Source organism: Ananas comosus, unplaced genomic scaffold (genome assembly GCF_001540865.1).
Source record: "Ananas comosus cultivar F153 unplaced genomic scaffold, ASM154086v1, whole genome shotgun sequence".
Taxonomy (NCBI): domain Eukaryota; kingdom Viridiplantae; phylum Streptophyta; class Magnoliopsida; order Poales; family Bromeliaceae; genus Ananas; species Ananas comosus.
The window spans coordinates 935-14,101 of NW_017891698.1; the positions used below are offsets into that span (position 1 = coordinate 935).

The following is a 13,167-nucleotide window of genomic DNA, read 5'->3' on the forward strand; positions in this document are numbered from 1 at the left end:
AATGGAACTCAAAAAGCTAATTTCATCCGTACCAAATTACATCACAACAAACAGAAGAAGTAATTAAATTTAACTTTTAGACTGTTCTAGTTACGTCAAAACAAACAACAAAAAAATAATCACACTTTAGAGAAACTCAAACACCACTATACTTGAGTTACATTGGATCTACAGATTCGTCAATCCAAACGCCCTCTTAGTTGACAGCGAGTCTTATATTAGGAACTAAATATTGGATTTTGTGATTTAAAACTTATTAAAACCACTTGAGGAGCCCAATAATTATTAATGGGCCTCTTGGGTAGGGGTGGAAACGAGCCGAGCTCGAGCGAGCTTATGTCAGCTCAAATTCGGCTTGAAATTAATTTCGAGCCTAAATCTAGGTTCAAGCTCGGCTTGAAATTAATTCGAGCCGAGCTCGAGCGAGCCTAATTTTGAGTCGAGCCGAGCTCGAGCTCTAAACGAGCCGATTGAAATTCTCGACATTATATAATCAATAGTTTAATTTTTATAGAACATTACCTACAATTTGATGCAACATGTCCAATAGTTCAAAATACAAAATAATTGCAAGACATATCAGCTAGGGTGACTGCCTGACCGGGTGAGGGTCAGAGAGAGAGAGAGAGAGAGGAGAAAAAAGAGGGGAGGGAGTTGGGAAATTTGAATGTTATCATGTTTTAGGGTTATGTGCAAAAGTGAAAGTCTGAAAGAGAGAGTGTGTTATGTAAATTTAGAGTTGGGCTCAATTGCACGGTTGTACTTGTTGGGTTTATTTTATGGGCCAACAATAATAGCCCAAATTAAATTAAAGCCTATATATAATTAAAATACATTATATATATATATATATAGAATTAGGCTACTATACTATCTATAGTACCGAGCTCCGGTACTATAGTGTTGGTTTTCGATCTTAGGGCGTTCAAATCAACGATCCACACCGTTAAATATGATCTAGGGTATATGAATTTCTTAAGAATAAAATTTTAATTTTTTTCGATATTGTTTACTTAGTAAATAAATTATATCAAAATGGACGGTGAAAATTGAATAATCTTTAAAATTTGAGCATAGGACTTTTAAATTCAAGATCAAGAATGTTAACCTTAATTTATATAGTTTAAAGTATTTTCTATCAAAATTTGAAGAAATTTAGATTCTTCTACACCGTTAAACTCCAAACTCGTCATAATAGCCATTGAAAATTGATAATTTTGAAATAGTTTGATCATGAAATAAACTATGTCGAAAAAATATAAAATTTTATTTCTAGAAACTTTAAATACCCAAGATTAGTTTTAACGGTGTGGATCGTTGATTTGAACGCCCTAAGATCGAAAACCAACACTATAGTACCGGAGCTCGGTAATATAGATAGTATAGTAGCCTAATTCTCTATATATATATATATATATATAAGTTTTAAAAAAAGGTTTTTTTTAATGCTTTTCCGAAAAATCAAATTGCCCCTTAGGAAAGATTTAAAAAAATAAATAATTTCATGGGCTCCGAAAGTGTTGGCACCCCATATACTTGAGTTCGATGGAAATATATAAATTGCAGAATCTCTTAGGCTCTCTCTTTCTCTCGCTGCCTTTATCCCCTTGTTCGTAAGGAATTGGGACCCACCATGCTCGCGCCACACGGATGGACCTCACGGGGAGATCGCTGTGTAGCTCACGAGTCACGAGTCCAAGCATATGGTTTTCAGCAGTTATTAGACCGGGGGGTGTGCAATAAATGCATGATGATCGCGTCGAAAGCACGCTCCAATTTTTTTTTTCCCCCAAAAAAATCGTTGGATAGCAAAGGTTTATTTAAATAAAATAAGACCATACATAATTTAAAAGAAAATTTTAAAAAATTATATAATATATTTTTTGCTAGACAGATCTCAATTGGTTAATTGGTCANTCTCTCTCTCTCTCTCTCTCTCTCTCTCTCTCTCTCTCTCTCTCTCTCTCTCTCTATATATATATATATATATATATATTCAAGCTTTTCGAGCTTTTTGAGCCTAATTCGAACGAGCCGAGTAATACTCAAGCTCGGTTTGAAATGAATTTCGAGCCTTTTATTTTGTTCAAGCTCAGCTCATTTAATTTTGAGTCGAGCTCGAGCGAGCCGAATATCGAGCCGAACACGAGTCGAACGCGAGCCGGCTCGCTCGTTTGCCAGCCCTACTCTTGGGAGCCTAGCTTAAAATATCCATGTGAGATGTTTAGTCCCACATTGAAAACCAAAAGGGTCTTTGTTATTTTTATATATTGCTTTATTCTCAAGCTAGTTGCTTGGAAGAAAATGAGAGTTATGCTCTCGTTTATATACACGCATGCCACGAGCCGAGCTCGGCGGGCGGCGGCGCGCGTAGTCCATACATTCGATTTATTTTATTATGTAGGTTTTATCTTTATTTTAATACTTATCTTTTTACTAATCCTAATCCTTATTTTTATCCGTATAATTTTAGACTTATCTTGTTATACACGACGCATTGAAGCAAGATTGCTTTCTGGATTTTCGCCAAGTTTTCTTTTACTGGATCTGGAGCTGGTTGGGTTTGTCTTGCGCCACCTTGGAAGCGTGCCGACAAGGTGGAACGTGATCGTTCTATCGTTAGGAGTAATTGCCGGAAAGCCTCGCACGTGGAGGAGCAATTTCGCTTCTAGTGCAGTACTCTGCACGCCTCGATCCACAAGTCTTATCTAAACATTTTCTTTACCATATTTGTTATTTAATTTCGTTTCGGGATTTTCCTCAACCTGTAATTAAATTTTCGAATTGGTTTTTAAAGAATATTATAATAAAAGATCAGAAAGTTTTTCCGACACTAAAGTGAAAGAGTTGGTAGATATTGGGCATGACATTTTATTTTTTAAATTCTAATTTATTATATTTTTTGACTTAAATTTTTTAAATTATTGTAACTAAATATAATTTTATTTGTTGAATATTTTTTTTATCACTGATATGCTATCATATTAACAATACATAATTACAAGATAGATACTAAAAAAAAAAAATCAATATGCAGTAACGAAGAAGACAAGTTTTTCTTTTTTTAAAAAAGCAAAAATAGCAACACACTACATTTTAAAAAAAATTAGATTTTTTTTTTTCAAAAAATAGCTCTTAGAAGTCTAAAAAAATTAACATGAAATAAAAAATTTTAAAAACGAACGCAAGCTCCCACCAAGATAAAGTCTCATGGTTAGTTAATTCGTGAATTATTTGCGAAATATTTGTAAATTATTTACAAATTATTGAAAATTCGAATAAAACGGTCCATTTACGATTTATTCCTAAAAAATCAGAATAATATGTAAATTTTTAGGTTAGATTTATTATTCGCGAATAATTCGCATATACCGAACTATTCGGCTAAAAAAATGCCCAAATTTTTTAGATAAATTTTTTTTTTCGAATTATTGCCAAATTATTCACAAATTATTAAAAAAATTTTATAAACTTTCGAAATATGTGGATCACACAAAAGATGAAAATAGAGACGATAATAAAATTTGCTATTACGTTTTTTTACTTAGGTCCTGTTCGGATGCTTGCTTTTTTGGAGTATAGTATAACTATACTATAGGTGTAGAAAAATTCTCTGAGAAGTATTTGGATGGCTTAAAAACATACCAACTAATTAGGGTATAGTTTAACTATACCCCAACAAGTAGGGTAAAAATAAAATCCACAATTTTCTCCTAAAATCAAAACGCCACTTTTCCACTCACGCAGCCCACGCCCACCTTTTTTTTTTTTCCCCTGTTCCTTTTCCTCTGAGCCTCCCTCCTTTCTCTCTAATCTCCACCCTCTCCACAACCCACCCTCTCCTCCGCCGCACTCACTTCGGCCACCGCCGACACCGCCGCACTCACTTCGGCCGCCGCCTCCGCTGCTACACTCACCTCGTCCGCCGCACGCACTCATCTCGGCCACGGTCGCCGCCGCCGGCCACGGTCGCACCCTGCGATGGCCGGAGAGGCGCCGCACGCTTTTCCTCCTCCAACAGGTAAAGAAAGAAATTAATTTTGGGTCAAAGATGGTTTCTAATTCTGAGGAACTTCCTTTAGCTTTTTTCATGGTTGTGAAAGTAATCTGAAGGTAAAATTAAGAGTAATATGATAATGTAGCGAAGAAGTAGAGAGTAAAATTTGTTTGCATACTCTCTTTCTCATGGTTGAAGGGCATTAAACCAAACATAAATCTCTGTGGCAGTGAGGACTTTCTTGTTGGTTTATCAAGTTCCCACTTTTGATTAATTTAACCATTTTTGCTTTCAGTGTTAACTTGCTATCACAGGGAGTAATTCGATTGGTTGGTCGGTTTGTCCCTTTTTTTTTTTTGTACAATATTATTATCTTTCCTTAAACCTCAAAATGAAACTACCAACCTCAACTTGGAACATAGACAGGGACTGAGAATACTGTTTCTGTGTATATATATTTTGGAAGGAGATCACTAATCTTCATCTCATAAGAGCTTATAGCCATTAAGGAAATTCCCACTTTAGCAGTATTATTTGTTCCCTATGGCTCAAACAGGAAGCAACATTTGCAGCTTGTATGGGTCTGAGGTTTGTGGTGTTTGTTTCTTACTTGTTGTTATGGTTGTTTGATTATACGCGCTCGTTTTATTATCTTTTGATGGATTTATGTGGGTAATAGCTAGCTTGGAAATACTGTTTTGAAACTTGATAGATTTGAGGAATGAAAAGGTATTAGGTAAAGAAAAATTGAGCCTTTTGTGTTCAGTTGAGTAGTTTATTATGTAGGAGTCTATAGCTGTGAATGTGGCCAAGCAAAATGAGTCGCGCTAACTAATCACACTTTGTAGATCCATTCTTTCTGATTGCTGTGATTACCCTGATGAGTTGTTTCAGAAAACACTATAAATTGTGTAATCCAAAACATGAATGTCAAACTGAAAAATGGCTTCTTTGCGTATAGTGTTCTCTTTTTCTTTTTAACTACTTTCAATCACTACATTCAGAAACATCTAAATTTTACCTTTTCCTTATGCATTTTATAAGAATACATGATTCTGCTCAAATATAAGATGGCTATAAAGCACGGATACTTCAAATTTCATGCCGTATCCGTATCGGATACGTGTCGGATACCGATACGCGTCCGATACGGGCCCGATACGTGTCCGATACGGGAATGAAGTATCTGGCATTTTTAAAAAATAAAAAAATATCGGATACGGCTCGGATACGTGAGGGATACGGGGGGATACGGGGGGGACACGGCCCGGTTCTTTTTTGGTCTAAAATGATTGAAACTTAAAATTTTTTTAAAGCTCACGTCCAAACCTATTGGAAAGAAGGAAAAGAGTGAGAAAAACACCAATATCTGTTCAATTTGTCATTTCATCTATCTTTTTGTTCTTGATTGGTAGAAGGCGCTCCCTCTGGTTCTATCTTCACACAGTATTTACTCTCTTCCATCTAATTTGTCAACCTAGTATTAAACAACAAAGGCTATAGAAAATATGATTTTTTTTTCCTTCTCTATTAAATTGTTAGCATATTTTTTTATTACTATTTTAATAATAGAACTAACAAATCAGACATATATATTGAATGGCTAATTATCTAGTTTGTGCGACTATATATTTATTGTTATCATTTGATCAAGTTGAATGATAGTTGGTTTGATACTTTTTAATTTATTTATTTTATATGATTGATTATCTTTTTTTATGAACATATGTAGAATAATTATACAAGTTAATGCATATTAGAATATATTCCTTAATATAGTCTAGATATTCTAATTGTTCTCAATATATCATTACATATAATCAACATACATTTAAATATATTTAAAATATATATTTATTTAAGTATATCCCCCGTATATATCTAGAAGTTTTAGAAATTGCCGTGATCACCGTATCCGTATCGTGTGTATCCGTATCCCCGTATCCGTAACTGTGCAACATAGTAAGATGGAAATGGAATTAAAAAAATGGCTCTCTCTTTATCTTTACAAACACAACTTGGAAAAAAAAAAGGATGGTTATTCTCTTTATTTTCAGAGGCTCAAAACCTAGGAGAGAGAGAGAGAGAAGAGAAGATAGAGAGAGAGGAGAGAGGGGGGGGGGGGAGTGGACGAGGTATTTAAAGCTTCAAGAGTGTTCCAAAGAAAGAAAAAAAATCGTGAGGCTGGCTTCATTGAAGGATGAACATAGGGTTATTGGATAAAAAGGCATGGGAAGAAGGAATTTAGAGTTAAACCTTATAGGTTGTTTGCTTAGTTTCATTTATTATGCTTTTTTATTTAGGTTTCTTTCATTTGTTTGTCATGTTAAACCTTACCGTTGACATTTGTTGGTATATTGAACTTTTATAGTTATTAGCAAGTTGGTATCTTTAATGCTAAATAGATTTTCGTTGGTATCTAGATGTTTGTTGGCTTATTTCAATGTATGCTAAACTTCATGGATGATATCTAGATGTTTGTTTGTCATGTTAAAGCTTTCCAACGGCTAGTTTTTCAAATTTGAATAAATTTATTAGTAGTTTAATGTCATAATTTTAAAATTTGAAATAACAATTATATTTAGGTATCTTTAATACACTAATTTGAAATTTAAACACAGTTATAATTATAATTTAAATTTAAAGTCCCTAATAGCAAATTTTTTAAGATTGTCAGAAATTCTTGTAGAATTGTATAATGTGCATCCAAACAGCTTCTAAAATATCCGTGGAATTTTTTTGGAGTTACAGGTTTCCCATTTTATTTGGATCAAAATATGGTATTTAAACTCCATGTTAATTTTTTACATGCATCCAAATAGGGCCTAATCTACTTTATTTTGTAGTTCTTTTTTTTTTATATTTTTAAAATATATATATATATGTTCTAAAAAGTCTTTACTAGTCGAATTTTCCATCCCGAATTTCTGTCAAATCCGAATAAACTAACTATAAGATAAATCTAAAAAAAAATTGTCATAAAATATTATAATTTTAAAAAATATTTATATAAAATATCATTTTTTGGATAGCTGGCGTCTGCGCCGTGGATTGGTTCACTGGGGTAGCCGTTCGGTCATCATCAAAGATCCAAACCCGACCCGACCCGACCCATTTGCATCGCCGTTCTATCCCCAACGCTCTCTCCAGTTCCTCAATCCCCGCGGTGACTCGTGCGGAGGATATAATATCGAGCCAATATACACAACTCGCCCGTTCTCCAAGGATAATAAATCACTCACTTCCGTGGCCAAATTTCGCCTTCTTCGGTGTTCTTTATTTCTAGGGATAACTTCAAAAACCCCCCCTGTGGTTTCCAACTTTCTCACTTTAGTATCCTGTGGTTTAAAGTGTATCAATTTGCCCCCCTGTGGTTTTGTTTTTATCTTTTCTATAGCTTTTTACTTAATATTTCGTTAAATTATATGCAAAGAAATATCAAATATCCATCTAGATTTACCGAATATTTACTTAAGTACCCTTTAATTTTAATTTTGTCACTGATTTGAGGAAAAAAAATAATAAAATTGATAAAAAAAAAGAGAAAAACGAAACCACAGGGGGGCAAATTGATACATTTTAAACCACAGGGTACTAAAGTGAGAAAGTTGGAAACCACAGGGGGGGTTTTTGAAGTTATCCCTAGAAATAAAGAACACCGAAGAAGGCGAAATTTGTATCGATTTGGAAAAGGTTCTATTTCTAATTGTTTGCATTCTTTTTTTCCTGAAAAGATGTTCGACTAAGAAACACACAATAATAAGGCATAGTCCTCCTAAGTTGGCCGTTCCCAAATTTGTGAAGCCGCAACAAATTGCGGCGAGTAGAGCTGCGTCTCTGAAGTTAGCAGTCAGGCGTGAATCATTCAGAAAAGCCGAACACGGCGTCGGCGAGGAAGACGGCGTGATCATTGTCGACCACGGATCTCGCCGGCAGCAATCTAATCTTATGTTGAGTAAGCTCAGCTCACCTTGTTTTTTTGTTCGTTCTTTCGCGATATTGGTAGATAGTTTGGTAGTTGAAATTGGGCGAGAAAGAACACAGAGGCTGATGAATTTCTCTCGCCTTTTGATGTTGCCAGATGAGTTCGTTGCGATGTTTAAAGCCAGAACCGGTTATCGAATAGTCGAGCCTGCTCATATGGTAATCATTTATACAATTTTATCTTTTCCAGTGTGTTTGCGTTATAATTCAATTAGTTGTGGTGAGAATGTGAGCAATATATGCAATGGGCAAATTTGCGCGACAAATGGCGAGGGTTGTATAAATGAAATATTGTCGATTTGCAGGAATTGGCCGAACCATCCATTAGCGACGCGTTCAGGTCGTGCGTGCAACAAGGCGCAAACAGGGTTATCCTTAGTCCCTTTTTTCTCTTACCTGGACGGCATTGGCAACAGGTGATTTCAAAATGAATAATGCTACATATACCCCGGAGTGTTGTTGATGAGTCCTTGAACGCATGGTAATTAGCGAGTGGCTTAGCTTTCCGAATTTCCACATGACAAACAAGTTAAACCTCTCACTAACTACCAAGCTAAACTACTCATTAACTATCATGTGTACGATATTGATTTATGAACAATATTATTTGGTATATTCTGAGGTTCATATAGCATTACTATCTCAAAATTCTGCGATGGTTTTATTCTAGTTGTTTCTTTTTTAAAAAATTTATCAATATGTATTAAAGAGTTAGAACATTTTCATATGATTATATATCACAATATTCCCAGGATATTCCCTCTTTAGCAGCACAAGCATCCAAGGAGCACTCAGGAATATCCTATGTTGTCTCAGCACCTCTTGGTTTGCATGATCTTTTGGTGGTATGTTTTTATTGCTCCATTGTCATACACTTTTTTATATCAATAATCATTAGCTTAACTAAGCAATTCATACGGCACTAATGACATGCATGCTTAATAGTTTTTTTCGGAAATAATGTCTTAATAGTTAAATTTGTAAATTTGAAATGTAACAAAATTTGTAAAATTTGAAATCATGGTAGTCAGGGTGGAGAATTCTTTTTATTGTATAATGTATTGCTGTGATTGCAGGGATCATTACTCTTTTTTGGCTTTTGGTTGGTATTGATTTGTCTATGAGAAAGTTTTTAGATTTTTTTTTTTTCCCTTGCAAGCTACTGTTGAACAAATATTGATCTTTGTTGCTTTTTAGCTAGCTTCATCAGTCCTCAACTAGTTATACCTTGATATGGTTATCTCAGCTGTTATGTAAGACCTTCATGTCCTTATGATTTAAATCCTTGTTTTAATCAAGTGGAAGGTCATATATGTGGAGTCATTCAACTAAATTACCATTTAAATATGCGTAAGTCCATTGTTTTTCAATCTCATGTTTGCATGGTTGTCTCTTTGTGAACAAGTTTAAACAAAACTTGAATCTTCAAAAAGAAAAAAACAAGTAGCAGCTAAAAAGATTGTTAGTACAGTAGGATGAGGTAAGTGAGGCAGGAAAAGCTACAGAAGAATGAACTTATTAACACATAATTTTAGTCATAAAGAATTTTACCTTTCCACACTGATCAATAACTTCTGTTTTTGTCTGTCATAGACATATCCATTCAGTACCTATCAACATGTAAAGGTCCATATCACTGGACAACTTTGTCTTGAAATAAGCATGCAATAAGCCATTAAAACCTAGTTTCTTTCACATAGGCTACTTTTTGACGACAGTTTCTTCCTTTCGTAGCAAGTTGTCAGGATATTCAAGCTGGGTTTCCAAGATTTCTCCAAAAATGTCAAACACGCACACACACACGCACACACATTGTAAAGGATCAAAAAGATCCCTTCTATGAAATGTTGCAGTCTTACTTGATTTTAAATTTATATTCATTTTTTTAGTATTGTTTGTTATGCATTTCGCATACATTTGAAGTTTTTCCCCCCCCTCTTCTGGTCTCATGGCATACTAGACTGCAGGACCTAAATTCAGATGTTTTTGTAGAAATAAAGTTATCTAAACCTAGTAACTTGCAATTTCGCAAGATGTCTATGAAGAGCACTGAACTTATGTAATAAAATAACCAGCTGATTCATGCGAATGACGTGAATGTAATGATCCTTGCAACGCAGCCAAATATATTTGCATTGAGTTACTAAAACTAGTGAACTAGACATGTATCAACTCATTCACCCCCCTTCCCTGTGTGTGCTTGTATTTATCCATTGACATACCTATCAACTGCAGTTTCATATTTTTGATAGTGTTGTTCCAGTTAATTCTATTTCTGATCACAGAGTATACACTGTACCAGAGTGTTTTTCTATTTTGTGGGTAAAAGGAGCCACAGATGTGGCTAATTGCACACACCTTTCGGAGAGGGTACCTGAAAGACTGAAACAGATGCAGCCACTAATGCATTGGTCAGAAAAGTAGCACACAAACCACTACGTTGTTACTATTTTGGCTATCCTTCCTTGCCTAACATGCTAAGGATGAGATTTGAGATGTTTAATCAGATTTCTTGTAGGTCGCTAATCCAAGTAATTCGACCCGCCCCTAACCAAATATAGGGGGAATAATACCTAGTATTAGAATTACCTGTAAGGATTTCTCACCGTCACTGGGATAGAGAATCCCTAGACAAATGCTATCTAGTTGTCCTCTCATCTTTTGATGAACGACCATTGGGTTTGACATATATCTTGGAAAATTATGCCTAAACCAAACAGATGCACAAAGTAAACAACCAAGATATTTGTGCCACAATAGTAAAAGCTGAAATCCAGTATTTATGTCTCCTTTCGAGCATGAACTAATCCTTGTTTAGCCGAGACATCATTTTTGTTCGTAAGTTGAACCGTTACCACGATCATTGAGCTTTCTTGTTCAATCAGCACTATTTCACTATTTCGTGCTTTAGCAAAGGAATTGAAACATGATGAGTTGGTACTGAGACCTCTTTGTTGCACAATACTTCGACTTACAATTGCTTTTCTTTGTATCAGATGAAATGAACATTAAGAAACTCTCAATACTAAGATACTATCTTAGAGAACTTAATAGCCTGTGAGCTGATATCCTTGGTATAGTCCAACATTGTTTCTTGCTGTTTTGTGTATGCCCACCTGAAGCTTTATGATATATTCCATTGCAGCAAGTGAATGCTGATTAAGCAGTGTCTGTGTAAGCGCTGAAGCAATACAAAGTCAATAATGGCCTTTTAAGCCAAATATCACTACACTCTGTTGCAACCTTTGGACTATCTGTCAACATCAGAAAGAGAATAATAAGAATCCTTAGTCATCAGTAAAAGCAAAATTCATTTTTACTAAATGCATACATTAAGTATTTTATACAAGCGCAAAGCATCTAATTCAGCTGTGCACGTAATGGAGCAATCAATTTAGGAAAGCTCAAGCTCCTACAAATCTGTTACATGAAAAATTCATGAGAATGCTTGAGTTTACATAGAAATTTAGCATTGCTTTGCGCACTTGTCTTTACTAGGTTCTCCCATATCATAATTGCCTCCAGTAAACTCGATCAACATGCAAATTTTAAAGAGAAAATCACAAAGGTATCATGTAGATGCAATGATGAGAATTAGGGGATGACATGAAGGTATCGGAAATAACTGAGAAATGCCTGGTTTGAATTTCTGTGTGCCTTGTCTTAATTTCGAAACTTGTATATTCTTAGATAACTCATGTGATTTATGAGATCTGCGAAAGTAGAAATTCTCAAAATCCAAGCTTTTTTATGGCTAAAATGCAGGAAACCACCTGAAATTCTAAAACATATATATACCCCATTGACCTGCTAGTAAATTGATAGATGTCGCCTAATGTAACATTGATGGCAGAGGCATACTGATGAAACTTTGTTGTATCAAGGTGTAACGCATAGCTTTATATAGATTGACAATCATGATGTTTAGGGTGTTGCTTGTAATTTAGTGTCACCCTCGTGAACTCTCACGAGATGTGCATTCCAAGTTCTAATACTATCTTACGTTTTGTGCAGGACGTTATGAATGATCGAATAAAGCATTGTCTGAGCCATGTAGCTGGTGATGCGGATGAGTGCAGTGTATGTGCCGGAACAGGAAGATGCCATTTATACTAATTGCCGACTATGTAGTAGTTAGCTATTGTGACCAATTTAAATTATGAGTTTTATCATATATGTAAAGAAGTTTTGAAGTTCATTATGCTTTTTTTGAGAGGGAGCTCTGTATTACAATCCTATTTTGTGGCATCTTTCAGTAGAGAGTTTTAACTCTGTACCGGATTTCTTTCAATGTGATCCTCTTTTGCTACATGTTTAGATGGATAGGGTTTTGTTAGAACTGTTCTTGGATCGGCTTCCACATGGTATTGTGCATATTAACTTCACATATTTTTGAAGCATTTCCAGGGAATATTGATGTATGTTTGTATATTTATCACATTAGAAGTAACAAACAATAGCTGAATGATCGTGTTGTGTATGTTTTCAATTGACACATCAAAAATAATATGCGCCAAACTAATTGAAATATTGCAATGCAATAAAATCCTGCACTTATCATAGTAATCTGTTAAAATCTCTAAATATATATGGTAGATTTGTAGAAGGATGGCTTCAAAATTTTAAGTGTTTTCAAATATTTTATTAAATTTCCTAGGAAGTAACACTTTATGAAGGCAAAATGATAGTCAATAGGTTCTTAAAAGTTCATGAGAGCAAAGAAATAATCGAGTCTATAGGGTGCTTTGTGCATTTTAGCATCAAATATAATGAGCTTGAGATCACCCTATGGAGAGGGGAACAACTTCAGGAAAAATAAAAATAAAAATAAAAATAAAAATAAAAATAAATAGATAAAAAGAAAGAACGAAAAAAAGAAGGGACAAAAATAATAAAATGACACCAAATGGAAGCACCTTCGCATGAAGGAATTCTACACTATCACACTTGCACCGCGTCATCAATAACAAGACAATCACATTCCTTCTTTTCAAATAAAAGTGCAATAAAAATATTTTTTTACAATCATGATGGGACATATATCCTTAAAAGGAGACATTTGATTGACTTGTTACGCCACGTCACCAATATATCCATTGTATTTTAAAATTTTTCCTTCGCATGGCCTACTTTTGTTCTCTTTATACGGAGTTTATCCGTGCCCTATATACATTTATTTTGTAATA

At 34.6% G+C, this 13,167-nt stretch overlaps 1 protein-coding gene across 1 annotated transcript; it reads left to right on the forward strand.

The window, feature by feature from the left end:
* The first annotated feature begins 3,981 nt into the window (after positions 1-3,981).
* LOC109705086 (sirohydrochlorin ferrochelatase, chloroplastic-like) lies at positions 3,982-12,394 on the forward strand. Its single transcript, XM_020225850.1, has 7 exons — positions 3,982-4,021; positions 4,554-4,585; positions 7,619-7,952; positions 8,079-8,140; positions 8,287-8,397; positions 8,734-8,826; positions 11,996-12,394. The coding sequence occupies exons 1-7, from the start codon at positions 3,982-3,984 to the stop codon at positions 12,095-12,097; spliced, it is 774 nt and encodes a 257-aa protein (XP_020081439.1). The 3' UTR covers positions 12,098-12,394.
* The last annotated feature ends 773 nt before the right edge of the window (positions 12,395-13,167 follow it).

Coding starts and splice junctions, on each gene's coding strand:
- LOC109705086 (XM_020225850.1), top strand. CDS start 3,982: ATGGCCGGAGAGGCGCCGCACGCTTTTCCTCCTCCAACAG. Junction 4,022..4,553: donor CGCTTTTCCTCCTCCAACAG/GTAAAGAAAGAA, acceptor TGGCTCAAACAG/GAAGCAACATTTGCAGCTTG. Junction 4,586..7,618: donor GCAGCTTGTATGGGTCTGAG/GTTTGTGGTGTT, acceptor TGGAAACCACAG/GGGGGGTTTTTGAAGTTATC.